The 26,696-nt window shown below is 26.8% G+C and overlaps 1 protein-coding gene across 7 annotated transcripts; it reads right to left on the bottom strand.

Annotated features, from left to right (window-relative positions):
* On the bottom strand, positions 1-26,692 carry aralar1 (calcium-binding mitochondrial carrier protein Aralar1). 7 transcript variants are annotated; one of them, XM_029315125.2, is made up of 20 exons: positions 26,592-26,692; positions 26,156-26,288; positions 24,631-24,779; positions 8,688-8,744; positions 8,215-8,357; positions 7,846-7,961; positions 7,627-7,766; positions 7,040-7,186; positions 6,628-6,769; positions 6,288-6,381; positions 5,846-5,881; positions 5,388-5,478; positions 5,207-5,282; positions 4,762-4,880; positions 4,517-4,687; positions 4,136-4,276; positions 3,848-4,042; positions 3,666-3,768; positions 1,871-1,961; positions 1-1,748 (listed from the first exon to the last, which is right to left on the bottom strand). In XM_029315125.2, exons 3-20 carry the CDS (start codon positions 24,670-24,672, stop codon positions 1,577-1,579), a joined length of 2,076 nt encoding a protein of 691 aa, XP_029170958.2. In that variant the 5' UTR covers positions 24,673-24,779; positions 26,156-26,288; positions 26,592-26,692; the 3' UTR covers positions 1-1,576. The 7 variants fall into 7 exon arrangements, with proteins under 7 accessions (XP_029170958.2, XP_085336909.1, XP_029170954.1 ...); XM_085480783.1 differs by lacking the exons at positions 24,631-24,779; positions 26,156-26,288; positions 26,592-26,692 and adding exons at positions 15,235-15,333; positions 18,030-18,228; XM_029315121.2 differs by lacking the exons at positions 24,631-24,779; positions 26,156-26,288; positions 26,592-26,692 and adding exons at positions 15,235-15,333; positions 18,025-18,228.
* Positions 26,693-26,696: the final 4 nt, after the last annotated feature.

Here is a 26,696-nt window from a genome sequence, read left to right on the forward strand (position 1 = left end):
TTTCAAACTTTTAAAAAAAAGTTTATTTGCCAGTGTAAACAAAATGATTCTCTTTATTATCTTGTATTTCCAATCAAAATCCGCACTGTTATGCACAATAATGCATTCTTGCAACAAAAATCTGTGCATTCAATAAATTTGATATATTGTCTGTTTTATGGATCAAAAACTTCTCGAAAAATTTATTTATTATTTCGTATAATTTTTTCCGCAATGAAAAAAGATGAATACGGAAAAATGCGTTTTAATGCATATTCTCTTAATGACTGCCTAATTATCAAAAAAACTTCTCAGAATTATGTGCGTTAACCTTCTTCTCTATTCACTTGCCTAATTGTATAACTGGTGTTAAAATGCCAATAAGTCCGCTTTAATTGAAGTTCAATTCCTATAATAATGTATTTCCAATTATAGAAATTAATTAATAATTGCGTCCAAAAATATACAAAAAGATTACGCAGTCATTCAAAAACATGTGAAAAAAACTATTTATATTTTAATATTCATAAAAGTTTATATTTTAATATTTATAAAAGAATATTTTTCACAATGTATCTATATTCTATTATAATAAATAAAATATTTATAGATAAAATATATAAATTATAATAGCAAGATTTGGTAAATCTCTGATTTATCTTTTTCTCATTCAATGATAAATGTATATACGAATATTATTTGTCAATAATTGCTTTGCAGTATATACAATACGATTTAAAACAAATTTACTGGCCTCCTACTCACCAATTATACAAGTTCTAACAAACGAAGCATTTGGATAAATAATAAATGTAATTACAAAGGCCTAACTCGCCATTTTTAAATTTACATAAATATATCTGGTGCATAAATACGTCAGGGCCATCACGGAGATTATAGAACCTTTGCTAGAACATCATTCATCGTATCATCTGTTGACGTTAATCGTTTGTGATTTAACAAACACATACATTCAGTTGGTTACTATAGTATCGGTAGAAACATTTAAGTTAGCAATAACAAATTGTCGATAAAGATCCATTTCTCTTTCTCGCTTTCTCATTCTCTCTCTCACTCTCACTCTCGCTCTCATGCTCTCTCTCTCTCTTTCGTTTCATAAAATAATTACGCACAGACGGCATCTCACAATTTGATATAACATATTTATATAGTATCAAAATAAATAGTTTCAATGCCATTGGTTCTGTTTCTGTATCAATTGACTGCATCGATTCAGCTATCACGAACATTTCTGGGCATTCTGCAAGCTATAGATTTTGTACTTCTGCTTGACCAATCTATAATTTATTACACTTGTTTTATGCGCACTTTTAATGATTCAACGTGTTTCCATCGACAGTTGTTCCTTCTTATCGCTATTTCATGTGATCTATACGATACCCAACTCGAAATGGCCGAGACGATTATTGAGATGAAATTTTTTGCGGACTCATAATTGTGTGTGATTCGTGAAGCTCACAACGCATCTCACTCACTTCACTAGTTGATAAAGCAATCAGTAACTGGTATTCGTACATTATTTATGGCAGGGATTGCTACAAGTTTTAGTGTTTTCTAGCAACTGCTAACAATATCGTTACTTTCCGGTAACAGCCTGGAACCTGGGTAGACAAAGACCGAATTTGCTTTCTATACCGGTGAAGATGGGCAGAGCTACTTGGTAGCCACCTATATGATCTGGATTCGTTGATCGAATTTCGTCTGCGACTCCCATGCTAGGCACCTTTAGTTCCGACCCGGAAGGTCGACTATTAAAAAACATTAAATATTATTTACATACATGTGTACTTATATTCGTTTTATATCAAATAAAAAATTATATTTAACATATTATATTCTCTAATTTATACTTCTTCAATTATATACTTACGATCCTCCAAAGTCGACGACAAACAACCTTTGCAGTACCTCATACGTGAAGAGAGTGACACCAAATTGAGGTGATGATCTGAACACTCGAGCTGTAAAATAAACAATGATCTTGGATACATAATCGTGAACATGTATACGCCAATTTCATCTTCTTTGTCCAAATAAAGATTTAAAGTGTTCCAATGACAAGCATGATGGCTGCCTATTTTCTTTTGGAAAGAACAAGACAAATGGACATTGTGTAATATTAACTCTTTTATATTTAATTATTATTTATAAATTATATTTATATAAATTATATATATATATATATATATTTATATAAATATAAAATATATTTATATAATTATATTTATAATATATAATTATAAATAAAACATATAATTATATTTGTTTTTTTATTTATATGCGCATGTATAATTTCACACAATTGGATGACATTGTACCTTAAAACGAATGGAGATAGAAAAAAATATCAAAAGGTAAAATTAATAAATAGTTTCAAACTTCATATTATGTGTCTTTCTCAATGTAATTATTTTCAATTATTATGTTGTTAATTTCATGAGATATCTGTAAATAAATATTAGCCAAGGTTGAGAAAATGCTAGTCAATAAAGAATTCAATAAATAAGTCAGTATAGAGCTGAAAACTTAATGCAATATGTAACTTAAAATTACAGTCATATTACATATTTAAATTATTATACGTTGCTAAAAAATTCGATAAGCAAAATTAAGTTTCTCTTCTTTTAAATAAATATGTATTATGTTAATTAAACAAATAAATATACACTAATGTCAATAAATTATATATTATATAAATTAATATAATTATTTTTATAAATAAATAAAATATACAGCAAATGTCTTATTGAATCGATGCAGTCAATGTTAGTAATTTTATAACATAATTTATTCAATTAAATTATTTTCTGCTTGAACAAAGACGAGTACCAATTTTGTTTTCAAAAATATATTTTCTCCCCATATTGTCCCTTATTTCACAGGAAAAAGACCTTAATATTTCGTTCCTATTATACTACTTTTGGTAAAAATCTGAAAACAATATTTTTATAATATACTCAACTCAGTATTGTATGTACGTCATAAAAGATTTACAGTTTATTGACCTGCATTTTCAGAGTTATAGCTGAAAATATGCATGAATAAGATGTCATGATATAAGTTATATTCGATGATTATTCTGAATACAAAGAGTAAGTATGTTGACTGCGGATTGCAAAAAGAAACGAGAACACAGGTAACGATAAATGAAGAGAAGAGGTACTTACTGATAAGTAAATCGCCGGGTCATATGGCGGAGGAAATAAGGTCGAAAGATGCAGCAGGGTCGATCCCCCGCGCATGCAATCGACACAAAAGCAGAATATATTACTAACTATATTTTCAAGGTTGCAACAAAAAAAAAGAGAAATATAAAAATAGCATTTTACTTTTGCTCCTTACAGGAATAAAAGGATTGTAATTTGATCACTTAATTTTCTCTCTCTCTTTCTCTCTCTCTATCTCTCTGTGACAGAGATCATCATATATATTTCTAGACCAGGAAATCCTACAATTATTTTTGATAGATTATTACGTTTGTATAGCTTACTTTCTTATTTCTTTTTCTCTTTTTGCGACAGCCATCCTACTGATATATGAAGCGTGTGATATCAGTGCGTTTATAAATTTTTAAAAAACTTTCCAGTGTACTTATGCAAGAATGATAAAGATATTAATAATCTCAAGAACTTTATTCGTAGAAAATACAAAATAAAATGATATACCTGTCGCGCCCTTCCAGAATGCCCTGGCACCTTCCTCCTTGTAAATTTTCCTTGCACAGTCCAGCAATCCGTTATATGTGGTTTGGCCTTCTCTAGCTACGACCTAAACAGATGAAACAAAATTATTAAAAAGTTCATGATATTTTTAATATCGACGATAATTAATAAGGTAAAAAACGCACTTGCAATCTCGTTTTTATTACATCCGCAGGAGTGACTAACGCTGCTGCAGGAACGCCAGCGATCGCACCGGAAACGAGAAGCGATAATGGCGTATTGTAACCCCCTTCGTCGGCCAATCGTGCTTTTGTGTGAGCGTACGCAGGGAAGTAAATGGCGCTAAATGGCACGTCTCGTAAAAAGCAGGCCCTAGCACCCTATAAAGAAAGAAATTGCAACTGTAAAGACAAGTTGTAAAAAGAAAAAGACAAGTAAATAAGACTAAACAGGATGTCATTATCACTACCCACTTTGTATAATCCAAAAAGACCTAATTCCTTGACGACGGCCCATGCTCTAACCTTCTGCCCTCCTGCGATTTCCCCGGCTACTTGTAACCGAATTTTTACAATCTCCAAAGGATTAGTGAATATGACCTGCGACGCTCCGGCCTGTAGAAAAAAATGACACTTTGTTGCATAAATACCTTATTTGTTCTCCGATTATAGAAGTATGCGATAAGAATACATGTGCGACCATCTAAATCACTGTGATATCTCATTATTCATATTCCTTGTATTGGGACATCTGCTCATCCGCCCATCTTGTGTCTCTCACTCTAAAGTTCATGTTTCATCTAGTTGGGAGCTTTAAGGCACTAAAAAGTACATGATACGATATGAAGTACTCACACAGGCACCAGACATAATTTCTCCATATAGTGGTAAATTTCCATTTTTATCCATAAATTTATCCCTGACGAAATCGTTAACTGTAAGTTTAATAGCCTTTTCTGGAGCTACTCCCATTAACTGAGGCACCAAACCTCGATAAAGACCGAAAACACCCTCATGTCGTATAACCTGTCAAACGATAATCACCAGCTTCTGATTAACAATGTAGACAGTGTTACACGTCGAGACGTTTTGATTCCAACCTTTTTGAAGCAATCGAAGCTGTTTCTATACATCAACTCGCCTATGAAAGACCCGGTTCTCTGATTCTGCAGTCTGGTCTTCACCAAATCGATAGGATATACAGCTGTAGCACCAACAGCTAAAAAAACACAATCACTCTATTTAATATATTTATTGCAAAATATACCTTAGTAATTATTATATATATTAATAATTCCAACTTTAAAGATAATAAAAAAATATATATTATATATTTTAAAACTTTGATATTATATATAAAAAACGATTGAATTATATAGAAAAATTTAATTTAATCTTACAATTTATGAGTTCATATATACATATCACTTGATATCTTCATTTTCACTTTTAAATTCTGTTATTGCATTAATAATAATATTAAATTGAAATTCACGCGAGTAAATTCTTATGAAGAAAATTATAAAAAGAAATTTTTTTACATACCACCACCAATAGAACCAAGGACAAACCGATAACCACTCTCGAGCATTTGCACAAAAATACCACGTTCATCCGGACTCTGCAAGATAACAATACTTATTAAATTATGTTCTCATAAACAATTAGCATAAAAAATGTGTGACTAATTTTTTAGATCACAAAATTCTTTCATCGTTATACTTACTGACACCGCTTTGATTTCGGCAACACGTTTTGTAATCTGCTTGAAATACTGCTCAGGTGTAATAGCCACGAGATCATTATACACAATCTTTCTGAAATATAAAAAAATGAATACGAGTTTAGTAAATATCAAAAAAGCTGCAATTATTAAATATAAATATGGGGAGAGATATACAAATAAACTGCTAAAAAACAGATGCAATGGCGTTGATGATATTGAAGCAATAAATAGAATCCTGCCAATATGATCCATCATGTGCTCTTAGATCTGTCTTAATAGAAGACATGATAATACAATTGTTAGTATATCCACGGCGTGCAAATTTGTATTTGCGTACACCACCGTCCTGAGATTAGACGTTGAGGATAGTAGGTGAGAATAAAAATATTATTGAGATATGCATATTTTTATATATAACAAGTTTATAGCACGTGATATTCTGTAATACAAAGACGCACCCAAGCCGCGAATCTGCCTCGTCATCTTCCGTAGGTCTGATCCAGGCAGCGTAAACACGTAAACAAACGTTTTCAATATAGGAAGCTTGTCTTAACAATTGTTCAAATTTGTTTTCGGAAAAAATAATAATTAAGCACACACTGTAGGCATAGAAGGCGATGAAAAATGATTCACTCAAGAAGATAATCTCCGTCTTCCTTGCCAAGAACAAGACATACTTGACATTTGGATGATGACGATGTGCTTGCTGGTGCAGATAGCATTACGTGACTTGTTTTCTTATTATTCGCATTGATCAAAATCAACATGGAAACAAGTCGCTCTTCAATTAATAAACCACAATTAATTTGCTGTAATTAATTGTTGAAGCGATCGTTCCATTCCACGAAATTTTCCCTCAACCAACAAGGAAGAAATATCAATATTTTTGAAAATACTCACCCAGTTTGATGGAGTAGATCGCAAAGATGAAACAGGATGTCAACCTCCAATGGGGTTATTTGGGACATCATTTGTGCCGAATAAAGAAATTCCTCTGTTAAAAAAAATTAATGTTTAAATATTAATAAAATCTATTGAAATTTATTGATTTATCAAAATCTAATAACCATCGTATTAATCAAAATCGATAACTATATCATAAAAAATAAATGATAAAAATCAATATCTAAATGATTTATATATTTATATTATACCTCTTATATCAATAAATAAAATAATTTTAAAAATTTCTGATAAACTTCATAATACTTATCATTATCTTTAAAATAAAATCTTATACCTTTGGTGACTTCTTGATATCTGTGACCATTAGTTGCATTTAAGTAAATACGTTTAATAAGTTCCATGTTGTTTAGAAGAGAGTTGAATGCCATAAAATATGGGAAACTGACTTTTCGCCCACTTTGGCCGGCACTAACTGCCTACAATACAATTAAAAATAAAGTTCTCTTTGTGTTTCTCATGTGTTAAATACTCCAGTATTTTAACCTTATTGTATAATATTATCGAAATAACTTGAACGCAAAAATAATAATTATTAACTTATAATACAATAACAAATATTGTGTATAAAAAAAATAAGCACGTTATAATTTAATTAGTAATATTTCTTTTCTTTAAATTATAAAATATCATTAAAAAATTTCTTTATTTACAAAATCTTCTATTTTCAAAATTTACATAATACTTACAGCAACTAGATTATCCTTCACATCTTTTGTGAGTAGATGACTCTTAATACTGATCATGATATCTTGAAAGTCTAACGCTGAAATAAAACCTTGTCCATCTTTGTCAAATTTCTTAAAAGCTTCTGTTGCATATTCTTCATGGAAGTCCTAAAGACAGATAATTTTAGAATTAAATCTTATTCTATATACGTTACCCTCATATTTATTCTATATATTCTATATGTTAATCTCATATTTATAAATTTTTATAATGAATCGAAAAAATTAAGAAACAAAACATAAAAACAAAAATAAAAATCTTTATAAGAAAATATATTTAAAAAATTTGATTTGATTTTTTTTATATCTTTGTATTTTTTACATAAGTTTTGCGTAAGTCAAATTCCATAAAATCTTTTAAAAGTTTCGAGATAAAAAATGTTATTTTCTAGTTTTCTAAAATATCAGTCGAGTTATACACGTAAAGTTATTGCGCACGATAAAGCAAATGTTATATTTCATCATCACTTGTTACATCATACTTGGCTCGTTTCCTAGCAAAACCAACTAAATCTGCAATCGAACGTACAATCAAGCAAAATACTTACATGCAAAAACTGACTGAATTCCGCGTAGTTGATTAATCTCTGCTTATCTTTCCCAAAGTAAAGTTTAACAAAGCTACTGTCCATATTAAAGGGCATTTTTTGATGTAATACGGTTTGCCGCATCACCTCAACGAACTCGTCTGCAATTCGAAAATAAAATAAATATACATATAAAGCATGTATATAAAAAAGAACAAGTTTTTTGATAATAATTCTTACCAAATGCAACCATTCCATTTCCATTAGTATCAAATAATTGAAAAGCTGTTTTGTATAAAGCGTCTGGTACACAAAGAAGACCTTCGAATGCTTGAAATTCGGCAAACGATATAAGTCTGAAATTAAAAAAAAAAAACAATTATATAAAGTAAATTCTTCCACATACATTGTAAAACATTTTGTTCCTTTCTATTTGTATTTCTATTTTTAAATTTTTAAGTGTTTTATAAGCAGCATTTTTATTTGCATGCACACATACAATATTTAATAATATCATTGAAATAATATCTCTCTTATTGATTTTATATTGATTATATAATAATATTAGAAACTATATTCTCCTACTAATATTATAGATATATGACTTACCCATCTTTACTAGTGTCGACGATACCAGCAAGTAAACTGACAGAATCGGGATTATAATCAGCATCCGTATAAAGGCCAAGATAACTGCGCACAAAGTCAGATGCGGTCATAAATCGCTCACCATTCTTTTCCTGCGTGGCATACTGTAAAAATTCACAAAAAATTACTACGTGTATATCTAAAAATATTAATATTATAATTTTGTAACTTTGTAATTATGATTGAAAATTAATTGCAATTTAATTAATTGCAAGCAATATATAAAATATATGTAATAAAATTTGTATTACAAATTAAAAATGTTATATACAATATTCAGAAACATTGCAGATATGTGCAATAAGTTACTTTTTACGACAGAATAATTCAATAAAATAATTTAAAAAATATTAAATAATAAAAGAAATATACATTTTAAAATCTTACAATAATGTTTCTGTAAAACAAAAAAACTTAAGCACTTCAGTACTGACCTGATTAAAAATTTCATGGAGGCGTTCAGTATTTGCACGCTTTAAGTACCCGGAACCCTGAAATATAACACATAAGAAATAAGAACAAAGTAAAAAGAGCATCTTATATTATATATCTAAAATTCATTAAATTAAATTTTATATACATATATTTATAGAATACATATGGTTTTCTTCTAGTAGTTAAAAGAAGAAATTAACATAGTAAAATTTATACCATCAGAAATTTCCAAAATAAATAAGAGCTTGTAATTGCAATTATTATAAGAAATATCAAATTGTTTATTAATTTATTAGATCCCTCAGTCATGACAAATTAATTCAAATTTTATATACATATATTTATATTTTACACACATTGCATCATTAAAAACCAGGTGCGGTTAGCAAAGCGCAGGTTCTTTTCTGCTAATGACAATTTATTAATTAATTATGTAAGTATACATTTCAGTCCCTGGACCATCATCAGCAACTGACTCAAGCTAAAAAGTATATGTATACGACCTTCAATAACTTCAACGATCCCCACAATGGTTATGATCGTGATAAAACTTCTTCCGGCAGTCGAGAACAGAATTACCTGACCACAGTTGTTCGAAAATTTACTTGCCGAGGATGGTCTAATTCAGGAACTGACAAGAACGTACACTTATATAGAATTAATTAATAGATTCTTAGAAATTCTTAGAGAAAAAAAGAATCTTCGAATAGCTAACCGGGCCTGACTCTTTAAGAAGCCATTTCCTGCTAGCTAAATATTTAATACTGAGAACTCAAGATTTCATTTTTTAAATATATAAGTATTAAAAAAAGAGATGTACTTTTTTCAAAAGTATATATTAATTAAATAAAATTATATATATTTTTATTTAATTAATATATTTATATTTATTTCTATATTTTTTTAAAAAATAATCCCCTCATACTAGTTATATCTAGAAAAAAGTTGTGTGCTGATGTGTTAATCAAAGATTAATAAAAATTGGAAAAATTTAATCTTTTTTTTTAATATAGGTAAATTAAGAGTAAATATATTTACTCTGTATGAAGAGAATAATAGAACATTAAAATGTATGTGTATACATATATCTTTGTGCTTATGTTGGAATTTTTGCACTAATATTGTATAAGAGATTTACTTTTTGTTAAAAATGCATATAATAATTATATTTTTTAAACGTTATATTTTCATTATATAACTATATTATTATATAATACTATATTATTGATAGCATAATAGTGGAGATAATCCACAAATAATTTCTAGAGTACTATTCACATTTGTATGTATATATAATCAACAAATAACGAATATCTCAAATGAATAAATTGAACCAAAACAGAATGAGCAATGTTGATAAATTAATTGATACGCAGTTATATCAGTATCAATAAATTAAAAATGATATAAAACTGAAATAAATTAAATAATAAAATTATTATTCTTACAAATTTCGAACATATAATATGATCAATTTTTCAATTTCTAATTTTTGCTTCAATACCATTTTAAAAATATCAAACTGATACATTTGTGTTAACGTTCTAACAACGTAATCTATGAAAATGCGTGATTGCTCGGACCGGATACCAGTAATGCACCGCTTTGCATGAATAGATAATAAGTGTACAGGATGTTTCACTATAAAGAGTGCAATAAAACGAAAAGTGTTTCGTTTAAATTTTAAAAATATAAATGTAATTTCTTTTATTTTTTTATACGCAAGATGTCAATTTAGAAGTTTATTTTTTGTTTGAAATTTATATAATTTTTAATAACTCTCTCTATTAACTTTGTTTCACTGTTTATCAAAATATGAATTAAAAAATGCATTATGCTCAAATTTTTTATTAGTTTAATACCAAAAATATTATGTATGCTAATTTCTTCGGATTTTTAAATTCAATAATCTAAAATAATTCAAAAAATAAAAATAATACTTTAGTACTTTAATATTATGATAAAAATAATCTCTTGATAATATGTTGTAATATGGGACTGACGTAATGAGAGGTTTCTGGACAAGAAAGGAGTAAAAATGATAACAGAAACTTCAACACAAGAAGCAAAAAAAGAGAAACCTAAAATTTAAAACTAAATTTAAAAATAAGAAGAAAATACGTTTGATTGAGGAAGGAAAAGCAGCGAAAATAAAGATTGGTTACAGAAAATTAAGCCAATGAAAAGAAATTCTGGAAAGAAAAAGAAAGTTTAAAGGAGCAGGATTTTTGAACAAAGTTCTATGCATTCATAATCATTGAGCAAAATCGCATGAAAAAAAGCGGAGTAAAAGAGTTGAAAATCAGATAAGTTGAAGAAAGACAATGAAGATTTAAAAAATAAGAAAAATCAAAATAGAATTTTAGAATGTAGTAAAACTAGATAATAAGAATACGCAATTTTGAGATTACATTACGGAGTTTCACATAATTCGAATGATTGAAAATCTGGATGAAAGAAAACCTTGGAATAGATCAAAAGAGTATACGTGTCGAAGGACTTCAAATGAATTGTCAACATGCCAAGAGAGAAAAATAAAGAAAGAACAATGAAAAAAATTATTACTCAAGTAAAGAAAAATTTAAAAAAAAGTGAGCGGACAAGGTTGAAAAAATTACATATAAGACATAAGTAAAAAGTATAAAAAAAATATTTGGAAAATTGTAATTTAATAATATATTATAATAAAAACGGAATAAAAATTATGAAAGAAGTCCAAAAATTGAATATTTGAAAATAATGAAGGAAATCCTTTACGAAGAAAATTCGAATGCTATATAGCACACAGGATATGAATTATTTTTTTCACGTCAATATTATACTATATGTTTTACGTAAAACTCCTTAAAAAGCTGCAAAGTAAGAAATAAATATATATCTATCTATAAAATTACGATAGAAAACGAAGAGGCAACACACACACACAAACATACATACATAATGTGAATATCTGTGTTATATTGTGATTATTGTGATAAGATCGATAAGATAATGCTCACAAGAATGTCAGACATTTTAATAATCTTCAATGACATAATATAAAAATAAAGAATATCAACGAAATTGTCAAGGAAATACCTATTCAAATTTTTAGAATCTCTAATGATAAACAAATAGAAAAAGAAAATAAAAATAAATATAGCAAGTATAATGGAAACTCGTAGTTTCGGGAACTTATTTAACATGAGAAAATAAATAATCAATTCAATATCATTTTGTGCGAGTTCAAATCGTGATTCTACCTTCTAAAGCATGTCAAACATCGATCGCTTGCAATTACTACCTATTATATATTAGCAAGGTTCCTCAAATCCATACATACATATATATGTATTATATATATAAAATGCAACTAAACTGCATCCCGCAACTGAATTAAAATTATTAATTCGATCTCAAAATATTCGCATGCAATAAATAGGACAAAATGCGATCGTGACGTTAATCATGAGTCAACTATTACATGATAAAGCTCATATATAGTATTGTTTATTGCTAGATTAGAAATATTGTGTAAATTCATGCTGAGTAGATTAAATGTATTTACTCTCATGCGTACTCTTATCAGTTTCTAGCTTCTAAATTTAAAAATATAAAATTATTTGAGAATGATGAAATTATATATATATATATATAATTTTATAAAAAATTATATATATGTATTGCAAATTATAGTCTCTAGTACTTATTATTTTACCAATTTAATAACAATTCCATTTAAATATCTCTGTTGATATTAATAAGAAAATGTAGACAAAAAAAATTATTATAGGTACATACTATACATATGTATATTACATTACATGAAACATAAATAATTTATTTTAATAATTTGTTATACTTTAATAATTTTAATAATTTTAAAAATGTTTTTGCAACAGAGATATTTCATATGATAAAGTTACACTGAAAAAAATTTAGTTAATTCTTATAAGTATTTATTTTAATACTGTCAAATAAATCATTTAATTGAAACTAACAATTGACAGTACTGAACTAAATATATATTAATTTAGTCATTTTTTCAGTGTAGATAAAACATTCTAGTTAATTCTTATATTTATTTCAATATACTGTCAAATAAATCATTTAATTGAAACTAATAATATTTATTTGATATAAGAGAAAATCCTTTTCGAAACAAATAAATATTTCTTTGTTTCAAATAAATACTTCATTTGCCAGTATCGAATTAAATATGTATTAACTCAGTCATTTTTTTCAGTGTAGCTAAAACATCCTATATAACGCTGATAGACAATAATAATACACATGACACATGATGCCTGGAAGGCTTGAAATTAAGAGTCCTTGAGGCAAAAGAGTGGGTGCTTTTCCCGCCTCGGCTGTGCTCGGCACTGTTCACCTTAATTCGAGGTTATGCTTATCGACAATACAAGAGGCAAGAAGAAATACGTCCTTCGCGAGGCGTACAAATACACCTACTCTCGTAGTCGGCATGCTGGCTTTATTGGGGCTGCTGGCTGCTAAACTAGGGCTAACACTAAGCTACAGTTTGACGGAAGGTCTCAGTTCCTCGTTATCGATGACGACCGTACGGCAGCCAGAGGCGATGACATCGGGCAAGGTTACGTACGATGGAGAAGCGCTCGCGCACCACGGCGATTGAATTTTTTTTCTCCTCCAGGTATCCCCCGTCGACGCAATGACGTGTCAAACAATTAAGTACACGTGTGCGTTCGCGCGAGAGAGAGAGCGAGACGGACGGCCGGAAAACGCGACTGGCACCGGAGCAGCGCGATCAGCACGCGAACGTCACGAGGGAACTGAATGTCAGCAGCTGATACGTGAGAGAGGAGAGACGACTATATCTCGCCGTCCCACCTCCTCCGCAACTTGTTAATTTCGTCTTTTATTTTGCCGCTCGTTCTGTTCCCTCGCTCGACTGGCTCCGCTTTCTCGCGAGTATTGTCAGCTTTTTTTTTACACCGCTCCCTTTATCGTATTTGTTTTGTTATCTTTTGGTCGCAATTCTTCAAGAAATCTTTTATCTTTTATCGTGCAACAATGCGCGCGTCAAATGATGAAGTTACGAGGCAGATTCTTATTTTATGACTATTTTTTTCTCATCGCTTTTTTATTCTTCCTCAAGTACGTATATGCTAAAATTTATCTTGGGTGTAAAAGTTTGTAAATTTGTAAAAAAAAAAAAAAATTAATTAAATTATTATTAATAAATGAAAATATAATAGTTTTATATTTTATAATCGATATACGCAAAGAGCGCGAATTTTTTTTTTTTTTTTTTTTTTTGACAGATATGATGAATGATGTCTATCGAATGCTTTATATGTTTTATGTAAAATAAAAATTAATAACATTGTGTTTTATTTATACTAAAATTCTTTTAATACGAGTCTAAACTATGTGCTAAACTTTAAAACGTTGTTTTCCTCAAAAATATTTTTAGAACTGGTTGGCATAACACCTCGAAGCAAATAAACCGACTTCAAATTTAATACACGTGTAAAAAAATATATTATTTGCTCGGCAATAATATAATTTTAATTAATATTATTAATATTATTAATTAATTTTGATTATTTTTAGATTGAATTTACAAATTGATTTTATTTCGTGTAGTGTAAAATAAATATAAATTACAGAAATTAAGTCAAAGTTAAAAACAGAAACAATTTTTCAATATTTCTATCTAATTTTATTATTTTATTTTCATTCATTGTTTGTGATGCACACATAGATTTTAATTATTTTAACTCTGAAAGAGAGCCATATCACTTTACAAAATGTTTTTTTAATTAAAAATCTTTGTAATTAAAGTGATTAAAAGAGAAATAAAGTGATACGAGAATATAATTTTCTGTTCGAAAAATTCTATACCTATTAGCTCAAATTTTCTTTATCTAATTTCTTTAATGTAATAATTAATATATAATACTATTGCAACAAAAATTTTATTGCAATATCAAATAGACAACATTAAATAATTTTATTAAATTAATTGAAAACCGCTAATTATTGTAAGCTATATAAATGAAAATATTATATAGACAATATATTAGTAATTCATTATAAATAGTTTTGTCTAATTTTTACAACTAATCGTATTATTGCAAATAATGCAGCGATATAAAATCTATTAAATAATAGTTTTGACAATTTTTAATTTTCGTAAAAAAATTAAAATATTATATCGAATAATATTATATATAAATACATAAATTTTTAAAAATTGGAAATTTATTGTTAAAATTAATTTAAATGGAGAAAAGTTTTTTACTATTCCGTTTTATTACTTAACAGATTTTATACTCGAATATCTAAATTAGTTATGTTAATTGAATGACTGTTACGATTAAACAGTAACATCGAAATATAATTTATCTAACAATAAGTGATTAATACTTTTTATTCACTTATATCTCAAATAAGACATTTCTATACTAGATATATCTTTTTTATATATATTAATTTAACACTCTAATTATTTCTTACAGTTTAAATATAAATAAAAATGTGTTTTTTAATAAAATAAATAAAAAAATAAAATAAAACAAAACTAACCTCATCGGGTTCAGTGATTCTCTTCTCATTCGTCATAGTTCTTTTTCCTTCATATAGATACAATAAATCACCGTCTTTCCAAAAATATTTTTAAATCATCTAAATAATATTCATTTCATTGGGGTATACACACTTTTATATACGTTACTTATATTTCCAATTAAAAACCAGTATTCTCGTTCCTTTTTTGCCGTTTAAATTTATCATGCGAATGTTATAATTATACTGCAATTATACAAACATGAGAAAACAATAAGATGTTTTCGTTACATAATGCAGTAATCAATAATCATCAATCATAAATTGTTTCCAAATATTATGGCATTATAACATGCTTATGTAAACAAAATTTGATCAATTACTGTCACTATGCACTTATGCACATGCAGTGCATTATCTTGAATTATTACATTATGATAAATATAAAAAATATCCATAAAAAGATAAAAAAACGACATGCACCAAAATACGATATCATTTATTTACGTTCTAATATCTAACTTGAAATAAGAATTTATATCTAGAGATACTTACTAGAAATTACTCTGTATATCAGACAGATTACAATTTTAATACTGTTCAATTTTCGATAGTCTCTTCAATATTTTTTTAAACGGAAATTAAATTTAAGAAATTAATATGATAATATGATAATAAAATATATTAAGATATATATTATATATATTAATTCTGAGAAATTAACAAATATTGACTTAAAATTACAAAAACATAATAAAAATATAAAAAATACTGTTTAGTAAAATCATATAAAATTAAGTTTAAAATTATATTGTTTTTCATTTATTTATAAAAATAAATACTTTTGAGAACGCCCTCTTTATCTTTTAAAATTGACATATTTTATGCGAGATATTTGTAAACAATAAATACAAAGAAAATTAGCTGATTTTTCTTATATTGTTTGAACTGAATACTTCAGCATCTCTTGATATACAAGTTACGAGACACGAAGATATATGGAACTATGTAATTTAATTTTTCTAACAGTAATGTGAAAACGTAATAAGAATTAAAACAAAAATGAAGCATTCAACTAATGGAAAAATGGGTTATTAAAAACCACAGGCGCGGTTAGCAAAGCGCATTCTATATCTTCTAATGTGAATTCATAAATTAATTCTATAAATATAAGCTTTGATCTCGGAATTGGACCATCTTCAGCAAATGAATCAAGAGTGCATTCGATCTTTAACAACTCCAATGAATGTATACTCTTTAACTTGATTCATTTGCTGATAAAGGTCCAATCCAGGGTTTGAAACATACATTTATAGACTTAATCAATAAATCTCTCATTAGAAGAAAATGAATCTGCGCTTTGCTAACCGCCGACTCTTAATAGCTCAATTTCCAGTTAATTAAAGATTCAACTTATCAGACCCTTAAACTTCATTTTTTGAAAAATGAAACAATCTAGAAACTGGAAACCTACAAACGTAACGTAAAAATAATGTATTATCAAAAAAAATATAGTGACTCTCTCGCAATTCGTCCAAAAAAGCTTTTGTACTTCAAAAATAACTTAATACTAATTAAACTGATTTAATATATAAATAGACAAGGAATGAGCTATTTGTATCCTGAGTAAACTAAGTAAAGATCAAACTCACATTAGCTCTAACACAGTGTAATTAACTACTAAGAATATCTTTTCTCTATAATATCTTTCCTACAAAGAAAATGTTGAAATTGTTATAGTAAATTTTATAGATCAAAGTATAAGACAAACTTTAACTCTCTTTCTTATAATTGAAAAATAACATGTAATTATTATTATTAATTTTTATTATTAATAATTTTTATATCACACTATCATACTATTAATAATAATATTAAATATTTCTATAAACTGTGAATAAACATAACGTTAAAATTAATCTTTGTAATCAAACTTTTGATTATCTTGTTGAAAAATTAATATATTTACATTAAATTAATATATATCTTAATATATGTTTCTTTTGTGTAAATCAATAAAAAAAAATTTTCTAAAAAAATTTTAATTGATAAAAAGAAAAGAGATAATCAAAATACACCGATATATAAATTCATGCTAATTATCTCAATAATAAATTAGAAATTTATTTAGGCTAATTTCGATTAATATTTAAGATTTTTCCTCTTTAGAGAAACAAATGAATTTTATTCTTTAAAAACTAAAGTTATTACTGAATATGGTCGTATCATAAGGTGATACTATATAAGATTTTTAAGATCTTTAAATTCTCGAAAACTAATTCATAATTGAAAAATATACATGATATATGCAACAAATTTCCTAACGACTCAATACTTTTTCAGGGTGTCTAGTAAAATTTGAAAATAAAATTTAAGGACATGTCCAGGACATTTCAAGAAAATTTGCATGATTTTCTACTATTATAATAAATTTTCTAATAGTATTATAAAGATGTACAAGAAACTAAAAACTTTATTTTCTTTCAAGTCGACATAATTGCATGTTAATAAAAATTAATATACGCATTAAAGTCTCTAAATAAAAAATATATTGTATTATTTACAAAGTAAGATAAAATATTTTTTTCTCAAATAGTCTGAATGGCTACTTTAACTGAATGTTTAGAAGCAACGAAAAAACTCAAGAATATACGAAAAATTGAAGTGCATTTCCAAGATGTTTAAAGAATAAACAAAATTCCGAATCATTTCAAGGACTTGAAGGATTTCAAGAACGTCTAGACACCCTTTTTTGACTGTATATAAAGAATCATGACACAAAATGGTGACAAAAACGAATGTCGAACAAACCCAACTCTCAAAACTTGAAAAACATCGCACTATAAATTCTCAGATCGCTGCACTCATCAATCTATATCATCAGTAGCAATATCATGATTTCTAACAATGAGAAAGCGATATTCTCGATCAATCGAGTTACTTCGACTACTCTTCGGATCGCACTAATGCGCTAATTCGAGAATGCACAGGTTCACTACTAGAAGTACGCAATACAACTGCAGCAAATCGGGAACGAAAATGAGAAGAGGTGGTCCATGGCACCGTCTAGAGTCCCCGATTTGCTTAAATTGTAACGCAAAACTGTTATAGAAACACCAGATATATAATAGACCAACCTAGTAACATAGTAAACCGATCGTGTGTCTATAGAGAAATATATACAAACCCAGATTAAATAATCAATAATCACCAATCAAATCCGCCAATTGCGCATGCATTGATTTTTGGACATGATGGTATTCATAGAATCTTAATGAATATGAATTATACCTCATGACTATTGCATAGATTCCGTATTTTTTAACAGTGTAGAACATATACATTTCATTGATTTTTTTTATCAAACATTTACTACTTATTAATACAATAAAATGAAAAGCGAAATTGCAATCTTAATTTAATCATTAATTATTATGACGAAACAAGATAAAAATCGTCTCAAAAATATATACTTTCGTCAAAAATAATATTTCTAAATATTATTTGAGAGATATTACAATTAGACAAATTAATTTTACAAATTTAAAATTTAAATTATATATTTAATTTGGAGTAATTAATTTTTTTAATATATTTTTATGGAAGAGATAAGTTATAAATATTAAATAGGTCTCAATAATATTTTTTTTAATTTAAACAAAAAACTGACATTTTTTCCTAGATAAATATTCTTTCTTCTATTTTTCATATATTTCGATATTAGTTGTTTGAATAAAATAAATATAAATTTCCAATCACAAATGAGAAAAAAAATGTTCTCTAATTCATATTCATACTATCAATTCATATCATAATTAGTATTAATGCTAAGTGAATTATTTTTAAAATATAATATATAAACTGCAAAAAATCTTGTTGCATTAACAACAATTCTGTTCGAAAATAGACAAAACAGAATTACTAATTGAATCTACCAGAATTCCTTTTAATGCAACAAGCTTCTTATTTGCACAACAAATCAGTTGTTTATGCAAACAAGATATTTGTTGCATTAAAAGGATCTTAAGTAGATATTCTGGTAGATCAATTGATAGATAGCGAAGTCTTGAAAACCGGAAATTATTTAACAATTCTGCTCAATTTTAAATAATGATGGAGAGAATTAAAACTTTTTTTAATTTTATCGATTTTATATTTAGTATAGGATTTGACCGATTTAAGTTATTGGCCTTAGCCTGTTTTTGGTGTCCTATATTTTCATTAGCCAAAATACAGAAAAGACGCATCAAAATCAGTGCAGAACGAAGAAACGAGACAAATATCATTCAACCTACATTCAAGACGATAATGTGCAATATTGTATAAAGTAGACATTGTTACCTCATGTCAGATATAATTTTGCGGTAGATATAATTTTTCCATTTATTATTTAAATATTAATATAAAAATTGTCCATTTGACAATATCTCACTTTAATAATGAAATAAAAAATAGGAATAAAATTAAAATATAAAATCAAAAAATATCTGTATCTTTTCTCACAATAACTCTTAATAAAAAAAACAAAACCCTTAGTAAAAAAATAAATGTCGAATAACAAGAATAAAAAAAACAAAACATTTCTCAAGACACTTTATATCGTGTAAAAAAAATATAAATTTTTTTATTCAAAACTAATTATTAATAATAATTCAATAATTTATCATTCCGTTATTATTCAAAGTAATTATATAAATTAAATAAGTGTGTGTGCATTATTATTATATGCCTATATAATTAGTTTGTAAGAGAACATAAATAGAGAGAAAATAAATTAAAATATTAACAAGTATACTAATATTGTACGATTATCTATGTTTTCAAGTTTTGTACAATTAATGAATGAATGGAGTTTCTTGTTTGCGCGTATAACTTACGCAACATAATTTAAGAATTAATATAGACACAGCTCAAAATTAGAACGTCTTGCGAGAACGAGTATTTCGGGTTCATGTATAACCCGCCACTGAGAAACTTCAAACTTCGCAATAGGTTACATAATATCGATATAATAGTATCGATATAATAGTATCGACATAATTTCAATCATTTATTGTATATTTGATCAATAATTCAATAATATATACGTTATTTGTCATTTTTCTACAAATATTAGTTCTTTATATTTTTCATTTGTGTAAATCGTGATAAAAATTAAGATTTGTTTCAAAACCAAGAGATCAAATAATCAAATCCTCTGTGCGAGGATTTTATTTATATATGTTGAAAATAACTCAAATAACGGAAAACAAATGTCATTCATTTTAAAGAATATATCAGATATAAAATTATAAAAGTAAAAATTTGTTATGTAAAATTATATAAATTTTAAAATAAAAAGTGTAATATATATAAATTATATTATATGATTTAAAAACTTGTGTTAATTCTAATATAATTTTTATGATGACAATTAATTATCAATTTATTTCGAAAAGATTCTAAAACATATATATATTAAGATATACTTTAAATAATATATTTCACCCAAGAAATATCTATACAGCTAAAAAATAAAACTATTTAATTTTTGTCTAAAATTCTAACATAGACTTGCTTAACGTTAAGTACATCAATTTTCCTCTCCCAATATAATTTTCTATCAAACGCGGTTTGAGCATTTAACATATACTTCCTTTAGCATCAATTAGCACTTAATTAGCACTTCATTTTGAAATATATTAACCTTTATTAGCGCAAGTAATTTAATAAGATTAAGTTTATATATATATATATATACTCGTTTCCCTTGACATTTAAATTTTGCCTTATTTTTTAATTAATTATATCGTAAAATCGTAGCATGTGTTATACAGAGTTGGGTAAGTTAATGATTTTTTGAAACTAAGTTAAGTTAAAGTTAGTTGCTTATAAAATCAATTTAGTTAAGTTAAAGTTTTATGAACAAAAAATTAACTCAGTTAAAGTTAAGATTCAATTAACTGAAGTTAAAACAAAAGTTAATTTTTAAAAATATTATTTATATTAAATTAGAATTTTATTTGTTAATTCTTTTAAAACATATAATAACAAATAACAAAGAAATTTTGATTTTTATATATAGAAATATATTTTTTGGTAATTACAATTGATGATAAATAAACATAAAAATTAATAATACTTTAATTTAAAAATAATACATTTATATAATTTATAAAAAAACAATAATGGCATTCAGAGATAAAAAAATTTAACTTGGGGAAAAAAGTTAATAAGTTTAAGGTCAAAAATAACTAGTTAAAGTTAAAAATTAATACATTTTAAATCAACTAAGCTTAAATAAGCTAAGTTAATAGTTATTAAAGCCACAATCTCCACTTGATTCCTCTCGACCAATAGAGCCAAACGCGATGTTATTGCGACAGTTATGAAAGAAAGAACATCTGAAAAAGGAATTTGAATCCTATGGTTGGGATCTCAAAAATTCCCCTGGTTCCTTCTCTTAACATCCCCTGTAAAGAAAATAGGCGAGAAAAATATTGGTCCGAAAGTCGGCTGAATCGGGATTTTTGAGATCCCAACCATAGGATTCAAATTCCTTTTTCAGATGTTCTTTCTTTCATAACTGTCGCAATAACATCGCGTTTGGCTCTATTGGTCGAGAGGAATCAAGTGGAGATTGTGGCTTTAAAAATTAAAAGAGCTGACTCAATAAGTACTGTTAATAGTTATTAACTTTTTAACTTTTTTTTAACTTTTAACAAAATAATATTTAATTGGACGCTTTAATCAAGTCAGCAAATTTTTTTTCAGTGTATTCATTGCAAGATATACTTATTAGATTTATTATTCAATGTATTTTACATGTATATTTTTCTATGCAAACTTATTTTCTCTTTGTATTAACAATTGAATTAATATTTGGCTTTAAAATCTATTGAATACTTATTGTAATAGCAATCTTAAAAAATAATCCAAATTTTTCTGGATTTTTTGAAAGTCTAGAATCAACTAATTAACTAGTTAGTACCCAACCCTGATATTAATCACACAGCTAATAAAATATAAAAATCTTGAAGTATAAATTCAATACAAATCCAAATGTATTGATTGCAAAATTCTGTGGATTGCTAATAATTACAATTCATATACAAAAGAATGAACGGGACCGAGAGCGAGAGTTGCGACAAGCCCAGTGACCTTGAAATCGAAGTGGCCTTGCACTCAAACTCAGGATCGATATTCGCAGTCGCTCTGATACATGCAGATGTCACTCGACCGCTTTCAATTCTTCTCCATTTAAAGCCTATCGCACAATAATACAAAGGTACAGATAATAATAACAGGAAATATAATGCACAGGTAACAGAAAGAATATCACGTTTCAACTTGGCAGAAATTGTGAAACATGGAATACGGAAATAGACGATATATAGAAATTTTTCCGGTGTGTTGGAATCTTTTTGTCTCTATTGTACCATATCTGATTTTCTTTTTTTACATAGATATCTCTTTCCTATTTATATAGTTTCCCTGTTTCTACTGTCTGTACTTTTTGTATTATGTTGAGACTTTAAGTGGCCAACAAGAATAAAAATTAAATAAATAAAATAAAATTTTTCCAAGTTATAACTCATTTCAAACCAGTTTTTATGTTTGTTGGATGAATCGTACCACCCGGTACGAAACCTAACAAAGGAAAGAAAAAGCCGCGGAACATATCACGCAAGGTCAAAATACAAACATGTAAAGCAAATAAAATATAAAAAATAGACATTTTAATCGCCTGACATTCTTTTCCGACACGATATATCATTAACGCAGAATAGAGATAAAGAGAAAAAGAAAAAAGAAAGCGAGCATGTGTACTAATATTTGAGATATTTAATAAGTGAATACCTCGAATACAAAATTGACGAATTAATTATATCTCTTTCTGCATTTAATTAAAATTTGTTTCACCATTTATTTTATAATATTGCAACAAATATAAAATAGACATATAATAAACGCACACACACAACTTTGATAAAATATTGAATAAATTTAAAAAATACCTCGAATACAGAACTGATAAATTAATCATATCTCTTTTTGTATATTTAATTAATATATTTCCTTTCACCCCGTTTTGATTTTATAATGTTGATATAAATAGAAAATTATCTCAAAGTTTAATCGAGATAAAATTTAATTTTAATTCAAACTTTATTATTTATTTCAAATTATATGAAATAAAAATAAAAATTGCTATTTTGTTAAAATTTAAAGATAATATTTTTTGAACGTTATTCTTTTTCTCCTTTTTATTTAGAAAATGTCTATAAAAGCAGAACCTTATAAAAATTACACAGCTTAATGGAAGATAAGACTAATCTGGAAATTTTATATTATATAATATTATTTTGTATTATATAAAAATTTATATTTATCTATTAGTCTAGTTTTTCGAAAGCGGGGTTCTTGTAAATATTCATTAATTTGTATTCATCTCATTTGTTCTTTCTTGCATTTTTTGCATTTTTAAAACAAATTAAGTAAGCTTTATTTTCTTCCCTCGATTTCAAGAAAAGGTAAAAAAAAAAAGACAAAATGCAATAAAAATAAAGACTCAATTTTCACGCGATAAAACAATTATTAATTACTATCCAAAAATCCACATGCGTTCGATTCAAAAATTCACATATTCTAAAATTATTAAGTATAGTACAAAATAATGTTGAACCTCGAAATTTTGGTGCACAATAAGTAAAGGGTTCAATGTAAAAACCTCTCCGAAAGTCTGACACGTTTAAGACATGCAACATATATATATATATATATATATATATATATATATATATATATATACTATATACATACATTATAAATAAATAAATAAATAAATAAATAAATACATACACACACACATACATATATATATTTATATATTATATATATTAATCATATCTCTTTCTGTATTTAATTAATATCTTTTTCATCATTTATTTTATATTTCTATAAATATAAAACAGACATATAATGTACAACTTTGATAAGATATTTAATAAGTATAAATATCTCGAAAACAAAACTGATAAATTAATCATATATCTCTTCCTGTATATTTAATTAATGTATATTTCCTTTCACCGCTGATTTTATATCATTAAAAAATATTATTTATAAATAATATTTGATGAAAATATTAATTAATTAAATAATTAATTAAATATAAAATATAATTAAATAAAAAATATAATTAAATATAATAAATTATATGACATATGATGTAAATATAAAATTATCTCGAAGTTTAATCGAGATACAATTTAATTCAAACTTTATTATTTATTACAAATTATATGAAATAAAAATAAAAATAAATATATATATATATATATATGTACGTATATGTATATATACACATACACACGCGCATATTCATTCCCGTTCATGCGCGCGTAACAGAAAAGATGATCAACTAAACTTACCCACCTCTTGGCAGGATGCTCGAGTGAAAAGCGAGTCCTTCAACATTCCCAGGAAGAAGTTTACCTCGTCGCCTTTTTCGTCACAAGTGATGATTGATCCTCGAGAGGGAAACAACGCGGGCGGCACCAAGACGACGAAGGGAACGTAAGATACTGGAACGCGAAATAATTTCGTTCAAAACACACTACTCTCACATACATTCACAAGTTTAGCAGGCACTTCCTGGGGCGGAGGACTACGCGCAATCGATGCGATAAAATCGCGGGACAATAATACACGCTCATCTACGCGTCGCGGCGACAATATACTTATTTGGGTCTTTGAAAACACTAAGCAGAGCGGAAGCTGACATGATACTGGACGATCAATTAATCACGCAGCGCCACCTGGAGACGCCGCGTCGAACCACCGATGGCGTCATAGAGCGGAAGTGTATAGAGATGATCTCCCTTGCGAGATCTCCAATTGCGCATGCGCATCACAATAATCAACGACAATCGCGCAAAGTCACTGTAGAAAATTATTAAAAATGTCAAAAATTGTTGACAATTTTATTTATGCACTACCATAATCATATGTCATGTAATTTATCATATTTATAATTATATTTTTGATTATTGAATTAAATATTATTTTTACATTTTATAATCAAATATTAATATGAAATAATATTATTTATAAATAATATATTTGATAAAAATATTAAAATATTATTTAATTAAATAATTAATTAAATATAAAATATCAATTAAATAAAAATATAATTATAAGTAAAAAATATCAATGAAATAAAAAATATCAATGAAATAAAAAATATAAATTCACGTCGCATTATACTCAAATAAATGAAACAAAATATTTTTTTGCAAACAAAACCATTGCATAATAACCGCTGTTTAATTGCTTGATCGAATTAAAAACAAAAAATATTTACACAAAATTGATACTCACTATAATAATCACTTGTACATTATTAATTATTATGTGATATCCATGGGCGCCGGCAGAATTATTTTTTAGGGAAGTGCACCCAAAAGAGGATGCACTGGAAAAACAATTTTTTTTCCAGTTTATAATTATATTATTGTTAACATCATTTATGTTATTTATTGAATCTTAATAAAGATGCATTAATAATTGAAAAATTCTAATTTTTATATTGCAGTCTGTTAATATAGTTAAAGAATTGCAGTTTTACAATTGCAAATAGTTATATTTAACCATCACATTTTTGTTCAATTAAAAAAATTATAATCAATATTATTCTATATTACATGATTTTTTTACTAAATATTTCCTCTGTTGCTTCCCCATTTATTTTATAGAACAGAGCCAAGGGGGTGCAAATGCACTGCCTTGCACCCCCCTCGCGGCGCCCATGCCTGCATTCAACAGAATAATATATAAAAATGAAAGCAAGATATACAAGTTACAATTATATGCAAATAAAACATATGATTAAAGAACGCGATTTTTTCTCAAACGTACAGAAATGTGTCACATTGTCAGAAAAAAATAAAATTATTACCTCAGGTATTAACATGTTCTCTAAGGCATTTGTACTGTCAGCAGCATTCGTATTGTAATTCCTACATCCTGTATGTGCATTTAATAAGCCTCGTAACATGCATTTTCTACAGGTTTACTGCCTGTCCAAGAGCCTGCAAAGATTTCAGCAAATTACAATAATGTAATGTAATGTAGAGAATATTCTCAGAACTTTTTTTTATATTCTTAATACTCCTTTACATAATTTTTTTATATTAATTGTATTAATATAATTTTTATATTAATTTTTTTATATGTTTTATATTAATTTTTCTAACAACAATTGGATGCGATAATCAACTTTTAGAAATTTTAATTACAAATCACTAAATCCTAATTATTGATTATAATTAACTTGATACTATAGTTTCTCAGGGATAGTTTCTCAGGGATACTAAAATAAATTGAAATCTTACAGTGGGTGCAAATTATCCTGCGGGAATCCATTTTGGCTTAAAGTTACTGATTATTTAATTTCTCCTCTTTTTGTCCTTCTCACGTTGCTTAAATGCCAGTTCATT

The sequence above is a fragment of the Nylanderia fulva genome, unplaced genomic scaffold (genome assembly GCF_048542155.1).
Source record: "Nylanderia fulva isolate GAGA-0341 unplaced genomic scaffold, ASM4854215v1 Scaffold16, whole genome shotgun sequence".
Classification (NCBI taxonomy): Eukaryota; Metazoa; Arthropoda; class Insecta; order Hymenoptera; family Formicidae; genus Nylanderia; species Nylanderia fulva.

Coding starts and splice junctions, on each gene's coding strand:
- aralar1 (XM_029315125.2), bottom strand. CDS start 24,672: ATGTTGAAGGACTCGCTTTTCACTCGAGCATCCTGCCAAGAG. Junction 8,358..8,687: donor TCCATGAAATTTTTAATCAG/GTCAGTACTGAA, acceptor GAATTTTTACAG/TATGCCACGCAGGAAAAGAA. Junction 5,479..5,845: donor GAGGCAGATTCGCGGCTTGG/GTGCGTCTTTGT, acceptor TTTATATTTCAG/AAAGATTGTGTATAATGATC.